The sequence below is a fragment of the Protomyctophum bolini genome (genome assembly GCF_963924005.1).
Source record: "Protomyctophum bolini genome assembly, chromosome: 20".
NCBI classification, from domain to species: Eukaryota; Metazoa; Chordata; class Actinopteri; order Myctophiformes; family Myctophidae; genus Protomyctophum; species Protomyctophum bolini.
The window spans coordinates 16,118,515-16,143,315 of record NC_137881.1 but is presented as its reverse complement, the minus strand read 5'-3'; the positions used below and the strand labels follow the sequence as shown (position 1 = coordinate 16,143,315).

The following is a 24,801-nucleotide window of genomic DNA, read 5'->3' as shown; positions in this document are numbered from 1 at the left end:
ATGAAGTCCCTTTTTCCAGTATCAGTTATACAATGGAAACCATTCTCTAGTGCAGCCAGCTGTACACCGGACCACCACACAAAGACTCCTTTGATTCTTCACACACAATAACGTTACATGAGTATAGGACCATCCTTCATATATAAGACCTAAGTCGTATAAGTCACAAGTCATATATACGACCGTACGATATGAAAAACACAAAGCATTTGTGCCACTGACTGACTGCATTCGCAAATGCTAAAGCTTGATAGAAGAGACACAAGGGACTCTATTTCTGGGGCAGGTGCATTGGTGTGAAGCACACGGGACGGGCAAATTGACCATTTATAGAGGGGCGCAGTCGCATATTTTCCCTGGCCTGCGTGTTTGGTATTTTGGATTTTGGCACGGACCGGTCATTTACAAAATCAACAGCAAATTGCAATTTTGGGGTCGACAAGCCCCCGCCTGCCTCTTTGCTCCGTGGTTAGCAGACAGTGTCCTCCGAGGTGGAAAGTCTGGTGACACTGTCACTGACGCCAGGTTTCTATGAGTCTGTGGCGGGAAATATTGCTCTGCGTTGGCTCTTAATTAAAGAAAATAAGGCTATATGGGGCAACACAAAGAAACAAGCAAAGCAAACTAAAACTAACAGTAAATCAATAACAAACATTATTACACGGCTTGGTTGAATTCTTGATTCTGAACGGTCAATCGCAGATTTCAGCATTGTGTTATTTCTTGATAACAGACCGCTCCGCTCTATAACAGACCGCCGCCTAATCAAACCCTGGGAGCATTTGCTGTGCCCCGCTTGATTTACTGCCGTTTCCAACATGTCATTTACAGCTAAACATTGCTCTCAAAAATGTTTTTGGAAAACATTTGAGCGAGAAATAGACGAAGCAGTACCCGAAAATAGATTCCATTTGATCAACTCACTTCCTTGTTTTCCGGCTGCAGCTGGGCAGATGAAAGTAATGGAATACTTTCATTACCGCAAGCAAGGAAATATCTTGTTTTGTTGTGTTTTGGGATCAATTTATCATCATTTATCAAGTAGCCATGTAATAAGCTGGATAATATCTGCCTAGGCCCTAGGTGGTAATTGTCGTGAGATAATTCACCTTCAGGGTGATTTACCACCTCTGCTTCGCATAGTTAAACCCCCTGTCGGTGAATTACCTCCCGACAATGACCCCCTAGGCAGATATTATCCCTTACCCAACTAATCCTACCAAACATGAAAAATAATGGTTACATTATGATTGTGCCTGACCAACCAAACCTGAAAAAGAATGCGGTTACATTATGATTGTGCCTGACCAAATTACATTTACAAAAAGCAAGCTCCCATACTAAATATCTACAACTCGGGATGCTCCAAACCTTTAGAGTCACAGAGTTTTGACACGGCAGCAGCGCCCCCGGGACAGCGTGTGCACACAGTACAGACAGGCAGGGGGGGCGGGTCTTTATACGCAAGCCTATCAGGGTTTTGAACCTTGACAGCCCGTACATCCAAACAGAAAAGTCCCATCTGATTGCATCGAACGACGTTAAACCCACTCTACTCGATTTGCCACCGACTTTATGCAAACGCATAACCCTCTATAGGGCCCAAGGTAATAGGTTGACTTAACCCATTTTGGGCGGGAACCCCTTTTGGTGTTAGCATTATGTTATGCTTTAGCTATTGAAAAATAGCAGATCTACAATCTCATAGCGCACCACCGAGTGGCGCGCTACGAGCTTGTAGGTCTGCTATTTTTGAAAAATCGAAGAACGACTGACATAGAAACATAGCTTTTTCAGAAAACTGTCAGCATGCAGAAGACATTTTTAGAATCTGATCTCAGGTCAAAATGGGTCAAGTTAACCTGAAGGACCATGAAGAGACACTTGGAATACATCTCAATGTGGAATTCAAAAGACATCTTGGCATGTGGAAAACATAATATGCACTAAAACAACCCATGTCCGCGTGTAGGGTCCAACAGTTGTTCTATTACGTGGCAGAAATGTCTGTGGTGTATACAGTCTAAGGTAGATTCTGTTAGTCTGCTGACTGTCACAGCATGGAAGAAAAAAAAGCACTATAAAAAAGTATTTTAAATGTGCCCAGATACATATTAATAATAATCCAGCGAATCCCAGCAATGTTCAAGTTAACAACTCGCGTTTCCTTTGTGCATGCGTCGACAAAACAATCTTGTAATATAATAAATATACTAATTCATTAAAACAACAGAACCGTATAAAAACAATGATTATCAATATGTGGATGCTCCATCCTTCGCTTCATATTGTGTGTCCTTATAGTGGTTTCACTTCCTTCACAGACAGGTGAAATATTTGATCTATTCCACTGGGAGATCACTATAACCAGATACGTAAAAAACTAAACACACACACACACACACACACACACGCGCGCGACAACTTTCAATATAGACGTAAAATAATAATAATAATAACAATAAAACGAAAATAAGAACAAGGCACAACTCAACAAACAGCCGTTCTTATGGCCACACTGGAGTTATTGTAGTTTTGTCTGTCGTGTTATTTCAAAGTTGGTAGCGGAGGCTCTTTATTAAAAGTAACCTGAGATGGTTCCCTTCTGCCAGTGGCTTTGAGGTGACAATATCCGTCCTTGCGATGCAATTGCCTTATTTTAAATGCTTACTAACTGCAGCAGTCACAGTGAGTAATATGTATGATTGAGGTCAACAAAACATTGCCTTGTCGCTAGTTGAACACTGTACTTGACTCTGCTTTACTGCCTGTGGGCACAATGGAGTAGTAAAAGTAAAAGTAAAAAAAAAGCTTTATATATCCACTGGTAAACACAACGACTGCTGCCCAGTTGCCATGGCACGGAAGAGGAAGGTGACAGAGACAAGCAGATGGAAGCCTACAGTGTGTTTTCAGTGGCTCTCCTTTGCCGAACGGGGGCAATTCTTACCATCTGGACCCGGTAGGAGTTAACAGTTTCCATTGCATCGTCTAAACTTGAGTGCGATAGTGGTGGATATGGAGGGGTCGTCTGCTTCTGAGAGGGATGAGCCAGAGGACCTTCCAGTGCGTGCCAAACACCTCAGCTAGTGCCCACTGCCAGGATCTTGCTGATCCAAATCTGTGAGGGGGGGCACCACGAATATCTGCATGACTTTGTTTGTTTTCAATCATAGCTGATTCACAAACAGGATCAGAATAGACAATGTTGTCACATCACAGGTTTACATTGTAAAGAAGCAGGTGCAAGCTCCATCATTTCAGTTTTCAGAAAGTTAGGAGGATTTAAGGGCATGTACGGATGTAGGTGAGATTAGACATAAGGTGCAAAACAACTTTGTAGGAGGATATTTAAAGAGACTCACGTTTCACTTGAGAACTGCGCCATTTTCTCAATAGTGGTGGTGTCCTGTTTGTGGAGAAACAAGCGAATGAATATATGTTCAAACAAATAGTAGCAGGTGCTATCTCTCTAAGCTGAGTCTGAAGAGGTGTGTGACTGAGCTGGGTGAGGAAGGGTCTGATCTTTTCAATGTAATACAGTGTAAACGAAACCTACAGAGTCGAGTGACCACTGCAATGTGTGCCTTGAATGTACTGAACCACTGAAAAGATTTCTCTGCCACAAGACCTTTTGAGACTGTAAGGTAGTCATGTCACTTAATGTAACAAACTGGCGGTATCCGGAATTCTCGCCTTAAAACACGCCCGCCCTCGTTCTTTTTCCCGCCGACCGCGCGGTTACGGCCCGGGTAACCCATTCAGGTGGTACATTAAATGTGATACACGTCCTATTGAATAAACAAAAGATATGTTGACAAAGTTCTCAATGGGCTTCTATGGCTGGCCTGCAGTACACTGTAATAACGGACCAGAAGTGGGTCTCTGTCTCGTCCATGTCTCATTTTGGGTTGGCGGGGGATTTGTAGACGCCGTCTGTCTCCATCATGGGTCTCTCGCGACTCGTGTGAGTGGAGTTGCGCGTCAACGACGCCAGCATGTATTAATCTTTTCATTTGTATTCCATTCAGCACCTGCGTGGATGTAACTGGATGTGTGGCACTGTCTAGGTCTAGGACACGCTCGTGGTGTCTGGTTCATAACTTACATGCGTCATTATAATTCTCGTCTGTCATGCTGCCGTCGTGCTCCAGAATGTGTGGAGGCAGTTACAGTACTTACAGACAGGATGCCGGTCATCTGAGTGTAGAAGAGGCTGCTCATGCCTCCGAACATGACCATGCCCATGAGCGCCGAGACTCGGATCAGTGCCAGTTCATGGTGTGTCGTGAATTTATCCTGGAAGAGGTAAATAAAGGCTAAACAAAATGTCATTAAATAAATTGACTACATAACCCGCTAAACCCGCATTATAATCGCTGTTCTTCCCCTGCCTAATACGCTAAACTCTATTTGTTTTATGTGTTGAATTCGCCGTTTTTTTTAATAATTTAAAATAAATAGCGTATTTGTCACGGACCTGGTGACGAGGCTGACGCGTTATGATGATGTAACCGGTAATCGAGCCATGCACTGGGCTGCAAGGGCTTCTGGGAAAATGAGTTCAATGCAAGTGAACGGTAGTTTTCACTGGGCTCCATGAGCCCTTACTGCTTGTTATTCTTCAAGCCATGGGACTATTTTCAGGGGGATTTTCATGGATCAAAGGCGCAAATACTTCGGCGTTATGCTCCAATGGTAATTAAACAATCCCGGCAGCCTCGGTATACGTATGTCATATTTTAAAGACCCGAAAGTTTTGCACCATTATACTGTACATACAACACTTTTTTGATTTACAGTTTAGGGGGCCTAGATAAAGATCCTTGAAATACTTGATATCCTTAGCTTGCCATCCCAAAGTACAGGTAGTTCCAGTAGCAGAACATTGAGCACTTTCTTTCCCCCCAGGGTAGTAGTTGAGCACAAGTGCTCATTTTCAGCAACACTCTGCACACAGAAACACACAGACAGACATACACTGTCAGTGTCTCTCTGTCTGCACACAGAAACACACAGACAGACATACACTGTCAGTGTCTCTCTGTCTGCACACAGAAACACACGGACAGACATACACTGTCAGTGTCTCTCTGTCTGCACACAGAAACACACAGACAGACATACACTGTCAGTGTCTCTCTGTCTGCACACAGAAACACACAGACAGACATACACTGTCAGTGTCTCTCTGCACATCGTCATCAAAGCAGCTAGGCTTTTACATCTGACAGTGCTGTGCCTTGCTTCTTCTGATCTAAAGCGTCTTTACCTTGTCTAGTCCCATCAATGGCTGGAAGTAATAATACTGGCAAAAGTCCAGGGCCAGGGTGAACAAACTGAGGACCTGAGTGTAAAAACAAAGCTGTAGGAACAACCAGTGGTTGTCCTCTCCCACGCAGTTATTTATCCTGAAAGGGAATAAAGAGACAGATATTAGGAAATAAACATGCTTAGAGTTCAAAGCAATGCCTGAAAGTGGAAATTTGTTTTTGTAGGATTATTTTTTTCCAATAATTTCTTCTGTATACAGCTTAGAGGAGTTTCAGGGAGCCTTACCAAGGGCAGTGGTGGTCCATTCTGCGTACACAATGGCCACAACGACTGCAGTGGTGAGACCTTTTAGGTCTCATTAAATTGCACTTGTTGCACAATTCCCAGTGGTCTCGCTCTGTGAAATAAAGAGGACAGCATTAAAGCCCACCAAGGTGGTGCACAACATATTTACAACTAATTCAAATGAAATGGGCCGTGCCTAAGGACTGTAGTTTCACTTGACATCAGCATTACCTCCTTGCACTGATAATTGCAACCACTTAATCCCTTTCTTTATTCATTGTATATTAATAGTGAAGAAAAAGTGTTGCATTGCAACACTTGAAACCTTGCAAACCTTGAAACCTTGAAACATTGCAACACTTGAAACCTTGCAAAATGTGCATCACAAGCTTGTGAAATGCACAGGAAATGCACAGGAAATGCACAGGAAATGCACAGGAAAAAAGGAGGGGTTCAAGTAGACCCCTGAGGACTCCGGTCAATGATGTGTACAGTATATACTATATAGGGTTTAAGTGGTTAACAAGCGTTCAAGTATCTAGCAAAATGAGTTTAACCCATTTTGACCTTTGAGCGATTCTACAAATGCCTTCTAAATCCTGACAGTTTTCTGAAAAACCCATGTTTCTATGTCAGTCGTCTTTCTTGACATTTTCATGTCAAGAAAGATATATGTAATTGGCTGCCAACCCCCATCTCAAAACTATTTTCCCCAATCCAATAATTCTATTTTCATAGAACACCTGTGCCATATCACAATAGTACAATATCCTAAATCACATACAATATCCAGGCTAATATCATATGGATATGGATCCATTCCGATGATTGGCCCCCAATTTCCAATCGGATCGGGGCAACCCTACTATGTGGGTATTAGATCGAGCACTGGTATTGAAATGAAAACATTAAGGAGAATGCTTCTGAGAACAATTTCCACTGGTATTTCTTACCAGAGAGAGGGATTTGTGGGTCCGTGGGAAGACGCCCTGGGTCTGCTGTGGAAGCTCTGAACAGGGCTGCGACGCAGAGGCCTGACGCAATGTAATAGCCTGAAGTGACACGTGAAATGATGTCAGAGATTAGTGCAGAAACATGCATGAATGGAGAGATTCACAGCTGGTTTTCACCCTGGGGAGTAACATTTTTGGCTTGATTGGCCTAATGTGTTGTCCTATGTTTAACCCTGTTTAAGTGTGAAATGTACATGCAAGTGCAAATAATTTCATCCAATCAGGAGAGAAAACTCATACAGGATATAGACTAAACAAGTGAAATTAGAAATGATGAAACAAAGACATGAGCAGGCACATTTTGAATTGGATTTGGAACGCTACAAAATGTCATCCGATAAATGGGTTCTCTCTCCTGATTGGATGAAATAGTTGGACCACCTGGTACTGACGGACTGGGTTGGCCAGGGTTGGAGGCACTGCTGCGGAGAATTTAAATCTGGGTTTCTGTGACGTGTTTTACCTCTACGACAATCTAAAAGCCAAAGGCCAGTCCAGACGCTAGCCAGTTTTTCCTCCCGAAGATTTCACCACACACACACACGCACACACACACACGCACACACACACACACACACACACACACACACACACACACACACACACACACACACACACACACACACACACACACACAGTCACACACGCACACAAAAAGATACTCAAATGGAAAGGCAATATTATTTTACTTACATTGACCCTATAAACAAGACTATAGCTGTTTCACTCATGATAGACTCTTTCATAACAGACATGCGTCAGATCGCGTCAGATAATCCCTACATAGGCCATACAACAACTTCCGTGAACCGAATTCACTGTAGTATAGCCTTTTCACGAAATAGATTTGTGTCGTGAAAGTTTATAATAGAGAAATTCAAAGTTTCAACACCAAAGTAGTAGTAGTTGTTGTGAATTAGCAAACTGGACACCGTTTAAGAAAGACGCCAAAAGTGGAATCACCCAAATCTTACCATAAAGAAGTCAAAGGGGTCAAAAAGAGAGTTGGGGGTGGGGGACACTCACAGACAACTATGGCCCAGGGGATGTGTCCTTCTTTGTAGTGCGGAAGCAGCACTAACGTAGGAACGAAGAGGCTGTTGTACAACCAGATGCCAAACACCACACTGATGCACAGCCAACCCATGGGGTCAACCACAAAGTGCAGTCGAAGCTTCATGGCTACTGTGAAGTAGAGGACCTAGAGAGACCCAAAACCTACACAACACAGTGGATAAAAAAATAAGAAAAAACTTTTAAGCATGCTGCTTGACGACCAGTAAATATCAAGTCCATGGTTCTGCTCGGTGTCCTGTGTGCGAGATGTGTAATGTGTATGTTTGTCTCAGCAAGTCTGCGTTTGGCTCATCTCTCCCAAATACAGTATGTTAGTTAGGGATAATAACATAGTACCTCAATAATAACTAAAATGCAACTGGTAAGGACATTTAACTCATTCATCAATAACAATATTAAAAGGTTAATACAAGACCGGTATAGTATAGTCACCTTTAGCTGCAATTTGCAACTCTTTTTTAAAATAATGGGATTAATCTAGAGTTGCAAATTTGCAATACTCGTCGAAGTGACTGAATGGCCCTGCGTACCAGCTGTTTGGAATTTGCACATAATGCAGGAGGCAGCAGCGCGACCCGTTAAAAAAAACGAGTGCAAACTCCAACAATTAGAGAAAGAATCACCTGCACAGAATTTATTGACAGCTCAAAACATGTCTACGTGTCTATGGTGGATTTTTATGAAACAAATGCTTTGCAGATTGAAAGAGCTTTCCCTACAGCTGCAATGTTGGTGAGTTTAACGTTGTTTAATACAAGCAGATCGCAAAAGCAATTTGGATGAATGGGGAGTCAATGGAGGGTATTGCAACTCTAGATTCATCCCATTATAAAAAGTCTAGAAATTGCAGCTAAGTCACCTTAGGCTGTGTGATTGCAATTTGCATACCTGATACCATAATATCTAGGTAGGTGTGTGGTAGGTGGGGAAGTCAGAAGAAGTCATGCAACCATGGTTGCATGACTTCTTCTGACTTCCCCCCAATTGTGCAATCTATTTAAGTTGGTCTTGCAAGACCAACTTAAATAGATTGCACAATTCTGTTCTGCCAAGGTGTATGACACATACACACACCTTCTAACTTGGTATGTCAAGTATTTGTCTATTATCTGCATATCTGTGAAGCACCACCCTAACCCACCCTGCCCAGGCAACTTCACTGTAATATTTCACCTTGGTCCTTTACTAATATCTGCTCCTGCAGTTCATAGTTTTTTGATGAATTGAACAAGGTGGACCCTCTTGTAAACAAGTGTAATGCTTAATTGGGTCGTCCACTCACAGTTAACAGTCTTTGTATTGAGTTTGTGCTTGAAATGTACTGTAATTCTGCAAACTGTTAATACATATTTCAATCAATCAAAGTCATACATACAGTACTGTGACTGTCCATCACGTAGTCAAAACAAAAACAGATGCGAAGACAGGGGGGGGGGGCTGTGAAAATCACTGTGGATCACTGTGAAATAATGTAATACAAATTAGCTATTATAGCTTGGATTCTAGCGGAAAAGTAGGGTTACTTCATGTCTTCATCACTGATGAACGGTAAGATCCACTGCTTTACTGCTTATATGGGTTAGCAAGCTACTGTTGTTGACGTTGTTACCTATCTATCTCTGTAAGGCTAATCTAACTAACAAAGGTTCAATATTTAAAAAAAACATGTGTAGGCCTAATTGTAATCCCGCGCGGATTTCATGAATCGATGAATTATGAAACCATAAAAAATACATACTTGTTATTGAAAGCCAACTGCACACGGACACGGGTGTGATGAACACTTCCTCATCTGGTGTATGGATGGGTGGATAAGAAAGGTGGGTGGTGGAGGTGGAGGAGGAGGAGGACTGACTCGCTCCACCGGTTGCTGTGCAAGAGCGCAGTGCAGTACACTGCACAACATGCCATAGCCTGGCGGGATGCTGCTGTTTTTTTATTAAGAATGTCCTCCAGTCCAAACCCCATAATAAAAGAAAGTTGCATTATTATTATTATTATTATTATTATTATTATTATTATTATTATTGTTATTATTATTATTATTATTATTATTATTATTATTATTATTATATTATTATTTTTTCTAAGAAAATATTATCTCGTCCAAACAAAACCTGCTACTTTTGACATACCGGTAGTCAAGGGTATTAGTGTATTACATACATTTTATAGACAATATTGTTTTCTCAAAATGTTTGATGTGTATGCTATTCATCAATGGAATGGAATTATTATTATTAATTTAATCGAATTTAGTCACACCCAACTAGCCTTCCCTCCAGGCTATGGGATGTAGACTCTGGAGTCTCCTCTCTGACACTTGCTGTCAGAGAGAGTGCTGACCATAGGGTGCTGACACCTACTGGTGAAATCAAGGCAACACAGTACACGAGGAGCTCTTCAAAAATAATGCATCGTTATCTGCATGTCACTGTGATTAAAACTGTTAAATAACTTAATTGGGGTTAAATCAATTAACATTTAATCACCTTTAAATGAGAGGAAACGAGGATACTTTAAATGTATAATATCATTATTGTGTATAGCTGCTACGTCATTCAACTTCCGCTAACATTAGCTACCCGGTTTTATTTAGGTTGAGAGAGAGGAGAGTCACGCCACACAACTCCGACAACAACAACGCTGCTGTTGGTGGTAATAACGTAATAATAGTGATAATAATGGCGTCGCCTAACTCGTTCAAGCTGCGCTGTTCTGTCCCGGGACATGAGATGGACGTCAGGGGGGTCACGGCAGCGCTCTTTCCAGAAGGAGCTTTTGTTTCTGTCTCCAGAGACCGGACCGGAAGGCTCTGGGTACCCAACTCAAGGTAGCTTAAAAGTAGCATTAGCCGGCTAGGCTAACTGACACAGTGACACTGCTAACAGACAGTAGCAAGAAGCTAAATGATCACATTTGTGTTGTTTGTTGTGTCATTTTTTTGTGTGAATGCTGTAGCTAAGAGGGCGTGTGTACAAAAACGATCACTGATAACCATTTAGAGATGTATTAAAGCATCGTACAGCAGCTGGTAGTTGTTGGTTAGGTTGCTAGCTAGGCTGTTTACACAAAATAAGCTTTGTCATTCATTCATTTTACTAACGGTTAACCTGCCAAACGCCGCCCCCATGCATACAGTAGTCGTTCAATAACTCTGAGAGTGTATAAAAGTCACCAAAACAAGGTTTTGTACACACTTATAAGTGGCTAAACCAGGCAAACACATGTATAATAGCATGGTTTAATGTAGCCCTGAAACATGACTGTCATAGAGCGTCATGTGAACCATGGCTAGGTTTAATGTAGTATAGTTTTACTACATACAATGACATCCATAGGAACATGTGCTGTGGGATATAAATAGATCAATTTGCAATTTAGGCATTTGGCAATCCAGACATTAAGCAATAACAAAAAGCATGGCAATACATCAAAGTAGTTACCATGAATCATATGTAAGCTAAGAATGTAACAGTGGAATATCTATATAATGAAACTATACATGTATACTTTATAGTGCTATGTCTACATAAAATGCTATATAAGTTACATAAATTGGCCTTTGCATACACCTGTAAGGTCGTCTGGGGTCAGAAATACAGTCCTGGTTTACAGTGCTATGTGAAATTCGTTACACTAAAGGGTGACGTTACCGATGGGACTAGGATTAATACTGATCAATGGATTTGTCATGATTCCTTTCATCCCTACAGCCCAGAAACAGGCTTCACAGAGATGCACTGCATGGGCGGCCATTCGAATTACGTGTCCTGTGTATGTTTCATCGCACCGAGTGAGACGTATCCCAGAGGGCTTATTGCCACAGGTGGACACGACCACAATATTTGTGTTTTCTCACTGGACAGACCGCAACCGCTGTTCACGCTCAAGGGCCACAAAAACACAGGTAAAGTGTGGTTTTCGACACCGAACTGCACCGGGCCACCTTAATATTCCGTACTTTTTCTTTTTCACTCAACATGTTGAACTTCCCCTCTCTCACACCTTACGATGTACGTATTCTGCATTATTTGTCATCAGCATTGACAGGATTTAATGTGAACAATCACTGTCCTATCCACAGTTTGCACGCTATCCTCTGGGAAGTTTGGGACACTACTAAGTGGCTCTTGGGACACAACGGCTAAAGTCTGGCTCAATGAGAAGTGTATGATGACGTTGCAGGTATAGCCACCACTGCAATTGTTCACATTTCAGTGACCTGTCTCCTTGACAAGAGTGTGATGCTAATGATAGGATTTTAACCTCGCCAGGGCCATGAGGCAGCAGTATGGGCAGTGGTCATTCTACCTGAACAAGGCCTTATGCTGACTGGATCGGCAGATAAGACCATCAAGCTTTGGAAAGCCGGCCGCTGTGAGAAGACCTATACAGGTGAGGGGCGGTATTATTGGTTATGGTTGAATCAACAACTACTCAGCTTTTTGTTTATTTTCATGCTGTTTGAAGGACATGAGATTGATTTATATTCAAGTTCGAGTATGCTTCTATATCAGACTGATACAAGTAGAAATACACAGACGACACAATACAACATAATTTCAATAGTTTGCTTATTTAATTATTCTACTTCTGCAAATAATCACACTAAATTATGAGTTATATGTAATGATATGCAATTGGATGAAGCAATCTAATCAAGGAATGAAAAGCGATCAGATAAGAGTTTATCTGTGAATGAATGGATGAGGTCGGTGCAATAAACCATTGATGCTACCAGTTAGAGTTGTTCCGATACCAAAACATCTAATTGACACTAGGCTGAACGAATGCAACGGGAGCAAGTCTGACCCAATAATGCAGCAAATCGCCAGAAACAGCCGATCTACAAGGATAAATGACAAACTGACAAGTGTAGGCATGACAATGAAATTAAATTGGAGAAAAAGGGGGTAAAATAAGTGGTTACTCAACAAAAATAAAAAGTAGTCGTATCTGTACTCTGTATCGGTGAGTACTAAATATTAAGTACTTGTACTCGGTCTGAACAAAATGGTACCAGGACAACTCTACTACCAGTATCGGTATCGGCCCCGATACCCTTCACATGTACTCGTACTCTGTATCGGTAAAGGCCCGATACTCTGACCCGGTACCAAAACATTAAATTGATTGCTGTGGGGCGACCAAAACGGCACTTTCTTTTGAAAGTACTGTTGTAAATATTTAGAATCAATGTGTAGCCTAAGCCTATTGATGATTGTATATGACAACATAAAATGCATCAAATTTTAAGTGAGTAGGCTATATGGTCAATATTGACAGCTTATATGTGATGAAATAACAAGCGAAATGTAATCTTATCAGAGCTGGTTAATTATTTAATGTTTGACGCTTGAGCAGCAAAGCCATGACTACAGAAAAACTCTTTGTTCCTTCTTTTTAGGCCATGAAGGGTATGTAAGGGGCCTAGCAGTGATCAGCGACGAAGAGTTCTTCTCTTGCGGCAGTGATGCCAGTATAAGGAGGTGGCTCATAACGGGAGAATGCGTACAGGTCTATTACGGCCATACCAACTTCATCTACAGTATGGCTATCTTCCCCAACGGCCACGGTGAGTTCCTGAGAAGAGGAGAGTTAAGGATGTTGAATCCACAACTTTTAACGCGCAACAGGGAAATGGAAACAATTCCAAAAATAATACTACACTTGTTTCCAGGCCATGTGAATACAGTCATTAACATTTAGGCCTCTATCAGACAGGATGCATTTTGAACTTATAACAAACCGTAACAAAATCAAGGCCTGTGTATGCAATAGAATAGACCATATTCACATAGTGGCCATGTTGGCATTTTGCATTGAAAAAGCAGAGTGATGTATTATTATAAAAAACCTATTTCATCCACCTCATCTTTAAAACTTTGATTGTACACTCATGATGGGATGTTGAGTGAACCAAAACAAGCGCATCCTCTAAAACATTATAACTAAGGTGGGTGGGGCTTTTGCGAAAAGGCCAACTGATGAGACATAAGACGCTGCAGGAGTTACTGTTGTCTGTCTTCGTTTTATTAACATCCACTACTGGGGGAAAAACAGAGTAGCTATAGATCTTCTACTTAACCTAATCGTCCACTATCACAACTAAAGACTTAAAAATGGGCCAGTTAACGTATCTGGTAGTATGCACAGTGTTTTACCCAATAAAACTGAGTTTTTCTTGTCTAGGATGCAAGGTGAGCAAGCTCGTCTCAAGAAAGACTTGCTTCTTGCAGTATACGTTTATGGGCTTGCATTGTATAAACCTGATCACTCAAGCTGCCTGTGTTTCCTCACCCATTATAAAGACATGCAATGTAGTTAAATGCATAAATTGTCTATTTTATTCAATAAGCCCAGGAAGTTCAAGGCCATCTTCAGTGCTATAGCGAAGTCGGATCACAAATCTCTGCACACAATCTCATGGCTGGCAGATCTCCATTTTAAAAACGGATTTCCGTCAAAAGTGAATTATTTGTTATGTGACTTTTTTATACCACAATGTAATGGTTGTGATCTGGTTAATGGGGAACTGTCTCTTTCAGGACAGTTCTAATAGCAATGTAGGCTCCCAAGAAACGGCTGTGACTGAGCTTGAGATAAGATGCAACTAATTCACTATAACCTCTGTAAATTGAGCTCTTAATTTAGATCAGAGGGCTCAAGCATGCTAAGAGTGTGGACCCAGTATGCTTCTATGCATAGTAGGTTTTTCACCTTAAGGGAATTGGAACTTTTTCCAATAACCCAGAATTTCAAAGATGCTGGGGAGCCATGGTTGGCCTGAATGTAGTGAATAGTGTTCTATCTTATATTCAGATTTTCAGTGGTTGTTTGAAGTTGACAACATAGGCCAGACAACCTGGGGCATTTTGAAGGGAGAAATGTCTGTCATTTGTACAGCATTAGTTGTCATGCTAATCACAACACTATTTACATGCTTTGGGTATGTAATTTATGTGCATTGTGCAAAGTAATTTATAAATATAGAATTGTGAGAAATAAGCTTGGAAAGAAATGTATTCTGGGGACCACCCAATGTCCACCATGGTATCGCCCTTGGTCCAGGGTGCATATCTGTAGAGCGCAAAAATACAAGGTACCTTGGCCTGCAACCCTGCAATACAGAAACTGCTCAAATACATCCTGTCTGGTTCGGGCCTAAGCTTTTGACACCATAATGGACTGCTGCTCTGACTTTCTTGACTGACTAACTGTAGACTGCCTCACTTTGCCCATCACAGACTTTGTGAGCACAGGAGAGGACAGAACAGTGAGGATATGGAGAAATGGGGAATGCTCCCAGACCATTCGCCTTCCAGCTCAGTCGGTGTGGTGTTGCTGTATCCTGCCCAATGGTGACATAGCCGTTGGTGCCAGGTAATGGATCCCCAGTCAGTGTGTGGTATACATTAAATATTTTGGTCACGGCACCCCACAGCCATGATTTGATTGGCTGAGGAAGAAAGAAAAGCCAAAAAGTGATTGGCCGGAGTGTGATTTAATTTAATTTAATTTAATTTTACATCTATAATTAGGGATCACCGTATGTTTTATACATATTTTACACCCATGAAAGCACACAATAAATTATATGCTGTTACTGTCACATTTTGGTTGGATGAGAGAGAAAGATTGACCTTAAGTTTCACTATTAACACTATTTACTACTTATCTATTGGGCAGGATAGATTTCTTCCCACTGTTCCTCTTCTTCCTAACCAACGGTTCTTCTGTTTGATGCTGTAGGCTGAATAAAGACAAATGGAGAATAGCTGTCCTGCTCCTAACCTTGGTGCTCCTCCTCTCTCCACAGTGACGGCATCATCCGTGTGTTTACAGAGGTTGAGGACCGCGTGGCCAGTCCACAGGACCTACAAGCCTTCGAGGATGAGCTCGCCAAAACCACCATAGACCCAAAGACGGGTGACTTAGGAGACATCAAAGTGGAAGATCTGCCTGGCAGGGAACACCTTGATGAGCCAGGTAATGGAAGAACATTACCGGTAATCCATGTGCTTTAATATTGCTCCCCAATTCAAGATTTTGCTATCATGATGATAGCCGGATGAAGGCCGCATAGGCCGAAAAGTTGCTATGTTTCCCTATTAAAGCTTTTTCATTGCATTTGAAGACGGTGTGCGGGTGGGTGGTCTTTTTTCTGCTATTATCTAGCAAAAATAATCAGGATTATGACATGGCAAATATTCATAGAATGCCAAATGTGCATATTTGTTCAAAATTTATTTCCTCATAAAATAACATTCATTAGGAATGTCTCCCTGTATCTGTGAGTCTGTGACCGGCCTATTTACTCTATTTAAAAATATATATACTGGCATCGCTATGGCATGCTCACTGTAACATTTCTCTCAGGAAATCGTGATGGCCAGACACGTCTGATTAAAGACGGAGAGAAGGTGGAGGCATACCAGTGGAGCGCCAGTGACAGTCGCTGGGTGAAGATCGGAGACGTGGTCGGAGGCTCCAACCAGCAGACGTCAAAGAGTGTGATGTATGAGGGGAAGGTATGGCCGTCGTCTAATTTCTAATAAATATTTAGTTTCTACTAACAATGCTTGCAATCAATAGCAATGCTTTCTTTAACATTACAGTTACAAGTCACCCAGATGGTGCGGTGTTGTAGGGCAGAGTCTAATTCTGTTATTTAATCTTGGCATTATTCCAAGATCTGTACGAATGTTTAACCTGGCTGGCTTTCCGATCCTTGAACCCTGATCTCTCTGTAGGAGTACGACTTTGTCTTCACCATTGAAGTGAACGAGGGAGGGCCCTCCATGAAGCTCCCTTACAATGTGGCAGAGGATCCCTGGCTGACGGCACATAACTTCCTGCAGAAGAACGACCTCAGTCCATCATTCCTGGACCAAGTGGCCAACTTCATCATAGAGAACACTAAAGGACATGTGCTGGAACCTGCACAGCCTGGCATCGTTGACCCATTCACTGGTAAAGCCGTCTAACACCGGGGCTCCACCTGGCGCGTCCGCATCGCGTCAGCGTCACAGAATGTTCCCTTTTTAATCAATGAAGGGTGGCTCCACTGCCCGCCTTGCGTCGCATCTCCGTCACCATTAAACGCGCCCGGTGGAGCCCTGGCGTAACAAAGTGACAGTGGCTACTCTGAGACATGAAGCAGTATCGACTTTATTGTTACGTCACAGGTTTACAGGTGTAAAACAGTGGGTGAAATTAGTTTTTGTGCACTTTTGTGCAAGCTCTAGTCGTTTGTCTATTTTATAGCTTAAAATTGGACGGAGGCCACACTATTCTCAGACTCTGTTGCTTTTTCTTTGAGACGAACAGTCACATTACGTCGATGGGGAGAAACCATAGAGCACGCACAGAAGATAAATCAGGCATATGCAATGTTTACACTCTTCCAGAAATGAGGACCTCGGGCTCAAACACAACACTATCAAATAATTAAATTCAACATTTTATCATAAAATTAGTTAACATAAATGCCATATTTGATTTACCATCATATCTGTTGTGCATAGTATACCCACCCCAGTTTTGTTCTCTTTAATTGACAGGCTCCGGTCGCTATATCCCTGGCGCATCGGACAACAGGCAGAGTGGGATAAATGATCCCTTCACAGGTAGCCGTGTTCAACTAGAGATTTCTAATGATGTATTCTGCATTCATCTCTGATACTAATTAACCCATTTTGGGGCGGGATCCCTTTTGGTGTTTTAAGCATTTTGTTATACTTTAGCTGTTGAAAAATAGCCGATCTACATGCTCATAGCACGGCCGCGCTACAAGCTTGTAGGTCTGCTATTTTTGAAAAGCATAAATGTTTGAATATATTCTTTCAGAGCGAACATTTTTAACTCAAATCCTTGCTTCTGGGGGGTCCCTGGAACTACATATTTTCAGATGGGGGTCGGCGGCCAATTATATATATTTTTGGGGGTCCTTGACATGAAAATGTTTCAGAACGAATGACATAGAAACATAGGGGTTTTCAGAAAACTGTCAAGATTTAGAAGGCATTTGTAGAATCGTCCTCAGGTCTAAATGTTAAAACGAAACAAACGGTGCTAAAATTGCTTTTGTTTTTCCCAGGCTCTGGTCGGTACATCCCAGGGTCAGGCACAGTAGCAGGTATTACTGGAGGCGTGGCGGATCCATTTACAGGTGAGCTTTTAGTTGTGCCAGTGGTGGAAAGTAACTAAGTACATTTACTTGAGTATTGTTTCCGATTTTCTATACTTTTACCTCTACTCCACTACATCTCAGAGGCAATTATTGTACTTTTTACTCTACTACAATTATTTGAAAACTTTAATTACTTTGTAGATTTTGATTATTATTACGAAACCACTTTGAACATAATTTTTTAATGTGGCTAGCGATTCAGGGGCTGGAGCCAGGCTAACTTCAAACTATATACTTTGGGAAAAATGTCAAACTTTCCTTTTGCTTTAAGTAGCATGTGATAGGGGGTTTTCATGATTCTGAATCCCTTCCAAGCATTAGTTTTGCACAGAATACAAACCTTGGGCTAAAACCAGCCATAGCCACTTGCCCAAAATGTGCTGACCTCATCACATTTCGGCTGACCTCATCACATTTGTCATGACCGTTTTTAGCCGTTTTTTGTGCAAAACTAATGCTTGGAATGGATTCAGAATCATGAAAACCCCCAAGTCTGACATGTTACTTAAAGCATAAGGAAAGTTTAACAATTTTGACTGCCATAGGATGTTAATGAAAAATAAATTGCCCAATACTAACAGCCGGTCAGCAAGTGGATTCATGAATGTATGTGTATATAGACAATATTTTAGGCCAATAAAAAAATACTATATACCAAATTTCCCACTTTAAACAAAAGAAGCATGTCGGCTGCCGGACTAATACATTTTATTTGAAAAAGATTAATGTACAAGGCTTTTTGTACCCCATTCCAGGTGGAGGTGCCTACCTCCCACCCGGTTCAAGACGGACCGCAACAAACATCTACTTCCCTAAGACGGATGGGTTGACCTTTGAACAAGCCAACCCTACACAGATCATTGGTGTGCATTTTCTTGTTCTTTGATCACATGATATTTATCTGCTTCTGTAATCGGTTGGCTTACCGTGGGCAAGGACAAATACCCTTTTGATAATCTCTTTTGTGCTGCGCTGTGTGCGAACTGTAAAGAGGTAATTTCTCCAGAACTCTGCTCACCCCATTCAGAAAGTCTTAACCCATTCTGGGTGGGAACCCCTTTTGGTGTTTTAAGCATTGTGTTATACTTTGGCTATTGAAAAATAGCAGAACTACAAGCTCATAGTGCGGCACCGAGTGCCACTCTACGAGCTTGTAGGTCTGCTATTTTTTTTTAATCGGGAGAATGTGGTGCAAATCTTTGAATATATATTCTTTCAAGAGCGAACGTTTCCAACTCAAATCTTTGCTTCTATGGTGGTCCCCGGAACAACATATTTTTGGCGGCCAATTACAGGACTTTTGGGAAATATTTAGCACCACTGATACAGAAACACAAGGTTTTTCAGAAAACTGTCAGAAGATTTAGAAGACATTTTTTAAATGTTGATGTCAGGCCTAAATGTACCCTTCCCCACCCAGCCAAGCTGAAGGAGCTGAACAACGGAGCCCCGCAGGAGCACAAGCTGTCCGAGGAGCTGCTGGGTGGCCTGGAGATGCTCCTTGCATGCGTGTGTGGGCAGAACTCTGAGCAGCTCCCTACCCTCCAGCAAATCAACCTGCTGTGGAAGGCTGCTCACTGGCCTGAAGGTACGTCTGTTAGCCCAATAAGACACACCAAAGGCTGCTCACTGGCCTGAAGGTACGTCTGTTAGCCCAATAAGACACACCAAAGGCTGCTCACTGGCCTGAAGGTACGTCTGTTAGCCCAATAAGACACGCCACTGCAGCCAGCGCTACATGTAATATAGTGACGTTCCAAAAGAATTGTATGGCAGTACAGTGCTTTGAGAAAGGGGGGGAGGGGGAAATGAAAATGAGCGACATTTATTAGATTGGTTTAAACAGGATTATGCCCCAGGGAATTTGGGAGATTGAAATGCAAAAAATAACTTTGAGAAAATGACAGTTCCTTGGAGATATTTCAAAGGCTCAACATGTATATAAAAGTACAGAGGCAAAGATCACTGGAGTTTCTATTTGTGATGCTGGGACACTTATTTATGGCACCTCCAAACTGCATGCACTGTGCAGCACATAAAATCCAGTGGTTTTTGTTTTATTTTAATCTTGCATTACAAGACGCAAGAACAGAAAACACACAATTATACCCCTACAAATCTATATTAAAGCATGAGTTATATTCAGTCGACTACAAACGAAACTGGGATCAACCACAGACAAACTAAGGATCACAAAGACATTAGATGACATTTCACATTTTGGAGTTTCACTCATCATTCTTTTGCCCTTTCCTCCTCCTGGACTTTTAGACATTGTGTTTCCGGTCCTGGATATTCTGAGGCTGGCGGTGCGGCACCCACAGATCAATGAGAGCCTGTGTGGTGAGGCAGAGGGCATCCAGCTGTGCAACCACCTGCTGAGCTTGATGAGACCACAGGGCCGGCCCGCCAACCAGATGCTGGCACTACGGACTCTGTGCAACTGCTTCAGTGGCAGGCATGGCCGGGCGCTCCTCATGTCGCAGCGTGAGTCCGTGCTGGCGCGTGCCGCTGACCTCGCCGCTGTCTGCAACAAGAACATCCACATTGCCTTGGCCACTCTGCTACTCAACTACGCAGGCTGCCTGCACAGCCAGCCTGACCTGGAGGCTAAGGCCCAGTGCTTATCTGTCGCCAGCACTGCCCTAGAGTCGGTGCAGGATAAGGAGGCTGTGTTCAGATTACTGGTGGCCCTCGGAACCACTCTGGCCTCGGACCAGACGGCCCAAGACCTGGCCCGCTCCCTGGGCGTCAACTCCCAGATTTCCAAGTACACCTCGGTCTCAGACCCACCTAAGGTGGGCGAGTGCTGTCAGCTGGTGTTAAAAGAACTGCAGTGATGTGAATGACTTGTAGAAACAACACTTATTTGTTCCTGTTATTATTACTCCTGTTTTGATGAATCGTGTGGTGGGGATTTGACTGATTGCATGTTCTGCAATAAAAATTATGTACAAATTAAATATTTCCTAATGCATAGTCTGTTTTTATTCATGCTGCAGTTAAGCACAAATTCTCCTTAAATTAAGCACAAATGTTAATAGTGAAGATGACACTCAATAGGATCTGTGATACAATGTTTGGAGGCACTGTTAATATAATGCATGCCCAAGATAAATTAATTAGATGAGTCAAGCCCATCACACACCGTCTGCGACCGCCGCGTGTCAAAACAGCCGCCTCCATTATTTTCAATGAACCTATCGCACACCGGCGGCGTCTGACGCGTCAACTGGCGCTCCGATAGAAGCAGTTCTATTTTGCGTCGGACGGAGCCGGTGTGTGTTGGGCTTCATTTTATGCTGACTGTGCCAATGGTATTTTATTTCTCATGAAATGCAAATTTCTATAACATCTGTCAGTGTTTAAATTCAAATTAATTCTCAAGCAATTGTAATTAAATCTATCCTCAAAACATTAAGATCAATTCCAAGTGCACTGGTAAATGCACACCAATGAGAAAATAATTAAGTGTTAATATAAAGAGCTGAGTGTGTAGTTATGTACTGTATATGAAATACCATGACTGCTTTTCTATATTCCTATATATGTGTAAGTCTGATATCTGCAGTTAATCTTAATGGCTGAATACAACTATTTTAATTCATGCAAAGTGACGAGATACTTCATTCTACCAAAATAACTTTATTTGACATCTTAAAAGAACCCATTTTCACTCAAATCATTTGGTAACTGTTAGTCTCAAATGTTACAAAAATTGTCTTGGATAGTCTTAGAAACATCAACATGTAAAACAGACTGCACTGATCTAAAGTGCTTGGAAATCTCATATTAAACAAATTATTCTGTAGTCCTGACTATTAATAGACCAAATCTCACAGGATTTAAATCCGTGGTTCTCAATCATGTCTTACACTTTCTCTCATTGGGCTAACTTCACTATAATAGTGAATATAACCATTGAATAGAGGAAAGAAGTGCTGCCGTGGTCCTTGCAGTTGTGAACTGAAAACAGGTGCTCGTTGGCGAGGGTTCAAACGTGAAAATAAAGAGGTCCAAGGCACTCTGCTCCAGTCAAGTGAAAAAAGCCACTTCCAATCTGTCATGCCTATTTTGGGTGCGTCATAGGCAGAATCCTTTTTTGAGGGGCGCTAAAATGTCTAAATATACACCCGATGTAGTGTCAATATTTACCATTGACAATGGAAGGACAAATTAGGCCAAATATGACGTAAATTTGTACGATGACAAGAGCGTCCCTCACTCACTTCACACGGGTGTGATTTATTTATTTATTATTGCAACAGCTTGTGTGACTATTTTAAAGAGCTAGTGTGGATTCTGTCTGAACACAATGCCATCGACAATGGATGGAACATTTACGTCTGTAAATCAGCTGAGCAAATCGGCATATGTATGTCAGTGGGTGATGTATGATGATTAGAGCGCCCCTCACTTCACACAGGAGGGATTTTTATTCATTAGGTATAAAATAGGGATTAAATGGTTACGTAAACTGTTACTCATTTTGCTGGCCTCCACTTTGATAAGTAAAGTTGTAAACAGGCTGGAATGCCAAGATGATTAAAAATGTTGCATTATATTGATTTAAATGCAACCTTTAATTCAGGCACAATGACATTGGCGAGTGATAAAACAACACAATCAATTGTATTTACTCATTTAAAATGGGTTATCACCTTACCGAAAAATCAACATGAATCAAAACCAGAAAATTTCTAATGAAAACATTTGGACTTCAGAGTTCTGAAAATACTGAGCTCATCTCTACTGTGGTTCTACAGTACTGAGTAAATCAATCAAAGACAATCAATCACCCATAGGTTGGGCTTTGCCAAGGCTTGTCCATAGTCCATGTCAGCTTGGCTTTGGCTGCCTAAGGACAAGTCATCTTGACCATTTTGCTCAACAAATATCATCAAGTGACACAGGCATGCACAATGCTTAGCCTAGGCTGACATTACAATTTGGCTTTTGGCGTTTCCTCGAGCAGCTTCCTCATGTCCACCAGTGTATTCTCCAGGACCTTGGCCATATGCGCTGCGTTCGTCTCTTCACAGCTGTTGAAAGCAGACACTGCGATGTTGATGTGTTTAGCCATGGGATTGTAGCACACACCGTAACCATCAGGCACCCCAGGTCCAAAACACATCACGCAGTCCGTCTTAGCTGGCACCTGGCTTGTGGAGAGATTGAAGTGCTGCGCCGCAGCATAAGCCGTGTCCATGAAGATCTCAGGGATGGAGGCCGAGTCCTCAATGGCTTGCAGCTTAAGGCCCAGGAGGTGTCTGTCTATAGCTTGGCCACGAATCGCCCTGTCGGTGTATGCCCTATGCGCCTTCACGGCTTGCTCCAATAAAGCCACCTTTTCTGTGTTATGCTTGGCGGGGTCATCGAAGGCCTTGACAAAGTTGGCAGAGTCGATCGAGGCAGAGCGGATCGTGTCCGTGCGGCCCCGTTTAAACATTCGCAATGAGGCACTTTCGTATGTGGAACAGCACCGCTGGTGCATCCTGTAGTAAGCCAACTGCAATGCAATCTGTATGAATGCATCAGGGCTCATCTTCTGGGCCTTTGGGACGTTTTTCCCAAACTGGTCAAACACCAACACTCTGACCTCCAGGTCATGAACCATTGTGTTCATGTGCTCCTTGGCCTTCTCGATGTCCCTCTTGATCTCAGGGGTGACATTGAAGCGTAGTTTCTTGGGCATGGGCAGGGGCGCCATGGGTGACCGCGCCATCCCAGACGTGTTCATGTATTCCACGATGTGGTCGATCAAAGCCACGATGGGCGGGCCCTCGGCGGGGGCGTGCTCATACATCAGACCGCACGTCCCGTCTTCTCCGATGATGAACTGCAGGGTTTTGTCGAACCAGCGGTTGCCACTGTTCCAGCGGCTGCCTCCGCCGTGCAGCATCTGGAGCGCGGCGCGGCTGCGAAACATCTCGTCTGACACGCGGGGCAAGGGCGCGTCCAGGCACACAGTGAATATGCTCTTCTGGATGGCCAGCACTGACTCTTTGTTGGTCTCGTCCCTGGTGAGGTTCACGTAAGCCTTGCCCCAGTCGTTGCGATGCTGGGAGGTGAGGATGCCCACCGGCTCCTTGTTTGTCTGCAGTGATGAATTCCAGATCTTTTCTAGCTGGACATACAGCTGATCCACTGTCAGCGCCGTGCGGTCGCTGTTGTACACGTCCAGCACGAAAAACTGGAAGTTATGCACCACAGTGATGTGTGTGGGCGGCCTGGGGTCCCTGGCATGGTTGACCACAGAGTCTCTCTTCAGGCCAGGGATGCGACAGGACGACAGTATCTGGTAGTACTGGTGCATACACAGAGGACTTCCCCCAAGGTATTCCACTGGCAAAGTCTCAGAGTCAATCATAGTCTTGAAATCCAACACCCCAGCGATAAGTTTGGCCGCAAACCTCATCTGTCCCTGCCTGTCACTGAACTGCATCCGCGGGAGGACCACCCCGGGACTCGAGTGCACCACCACGGGCATCCGAAAGTCCAGATAGGCCGCCTGCAGCCACCAGTCCGACAGCCAGTTGTCGGTCCTCCGTGCCCTGCTCTCCAGGCCCTTCTGTAACCTTTCACCGACTCCGCCGGGGCTCTGGAACTCCGTCAGCAGGCCCTTTGTGCACTCCAGCTCCGCGCTTTCCAGAATGGGCTCCAGGGCGGCGAGGTAGCGGTCACAGGTCTGCTGCAAGGGCGGCACCGGGAGACAGGGAAGGCCGTTCTGGTGCGTCAGGTAGCGACCGGGGGCGGCGGCGGCCACTGTGCTCCGCACGGGCCGAAGGACCAGCCTGCTGCAACGGTTCGCCGTGCCCACCACCATGTTTCTGCCGAGAACCAGCAGCATTCTGACAAGTTTTACGTGACGCCCCTCAGACAGTCAGAAGCGGAACTGAACCCTGGACTTGTGTTTGTGTTATGTCCCCAAGACGGAAATAGCAAGACACGCCAACT

At 43.1% G+C, this 24,801-nt stretch overlaps 3 protein-coding genes across 4 annotated transcripts; 1 reads left to right on the top strand and 2 right to left on the bottom strand.

Annotated features, from left to right (window-relative positions):
• Positions 1-1,639: 1,639 nt before the first annotated feature.
• Positions 1,640-9,526, bottom strand: zdhhc21 (zDHHC palmitoyltransferase 21). 2 transcript variants are annotated; one of them, XM_080792029.1, is made up of 9 exons: positions 9,388-9,437; positions 9,025-9,108; positions 7,599-7,790; positions 6,513-6,611; positions 5,560-5,671; positions 5,273-5,411; positions 4,183-4,299; positions 3,366-3,409; positions 1,640-3,121 (listed from the first exon to the last, which is right to left on the bottom strand). In XM_080792029.1, the coding sequence occupies exons 3-9, from the start codon at positions 7,750-7,752 to the stop codon at positions 2,992-2,994; spliced, it is 795 nt and encodes a 264-aa protein (XP_080648155.1). In that variant the 5' UTR covers positions 7,753-7,790; positions 9,025-9,108; positions 9,388-9,437; the 3' UTR covers positions 1,640-2,991. The 2 variants fall into 2 exon arrangements, with proteins under 2 accessions (XP_080648155.1, XP_080648154.1); XM_080792028.1 differs by lacking the exon at positions 9,025-9,108 and having other exon boundaries at positions 9,388-9,526.
• A 723-nt stretch (positions 9,527-10,249) lies between these two features.
• On the top strand, positions 10,250-20,949 carry plaa (phospholipase A2-activating protein). Its single transcript, XM_080792859.1, has 14 exons — positions 10,250-10,482; positions 11,366-11,559; positions 11,737-11,837; positions 11,927-12,047; positions 13,060-13,227; positions 14,900-15,035; positions 15,472-15,641; positions 16,032-16,183; positions 16,406-16,625; positions 17,216-17,281; positions 17,752-17,823; positions 18,600-18,707; positions 19,265-19,432; positions 20,116-20,949. The coding sequence occupies exons 1-14, from the start codon at positions 10,334-10,336 to the stop codon at positions 20,682-20,684; spliced, it is 2,394 nt and encodes a 797-aa protein (XP_080648985.1). The 5' UTR covers positions 10,250-10,333; the 3' UTR covers positions 20,685-20,949.
• A 201-nt stretch (positions 20,950-21,150) lies between these two features.
• On the bottom strand, positions 21,151-24,746 carry LOC308335586 (carnitine O-acetyltransferase-like). Its single transcript, XM_080792672.1, has one exon. The coding sequence runs from the start codon at positions 24,692-24,694 to the stop codon at positions 22,787-22,789; it is 1,908 nt and encodes a 635-aa protein (XP_080648798.1). The 5' UTR covers positions 24,695-24,746; the 3' UTR covers positions 21,151-22,786.
• Positions 24,747-24,801: the final 55 nt, after the last annotated feature.

Coding starts and splice junctions, on each gene's coding strand:
- LOC308335586 (XM_080792672.1), bottom strand. CDS start 24,694: ATGCTGCTGGTTCTCGGCAGAAACATGGTGGTGGGCACGGCGAACCGT.
- zdhhc21 (XM_080792028.1), bottom strand. CDS start 7,752: ATGAAGCTTCGACTGCACTTTGTGGTTGACCCCATGGGTTGGCTGTGC. Junction 5,412..5,559: donor ATGGACCACCACTGCCCTTG/GTAAGGCTCCCT, acceptor ATTCCCTTTCAG/GATAAATAACTGCGTGGGAG. Junction 3,410..4,182: donor AGATGACCGGCATCCTGTCT/GTAAGTACTGTA, acceptor CTCCACAAACAG/GACACCACCACTATTGAGAA.
- plaa (XM_080792859.1), top strand. CDS start 10,334: ATGGCGTCGCCTAACTCGTTCAAGCTGCGCTGTTCTGTCCCGGGACAT. Junction 11,560..11,736: donor CAAGGGCCACAAAAACACAG/GTAAAGTGTGGT, acceptor TCCTATCCACAG/TTTGCACGCTATCCTCTGGG. Junction 16,626..17,215: donor CATCGTTGACCCATTCACTG/GTAAAGCCGTCT, acceptor TTTAATTGACAG/GCTCCGGTCGCTATATCCCT.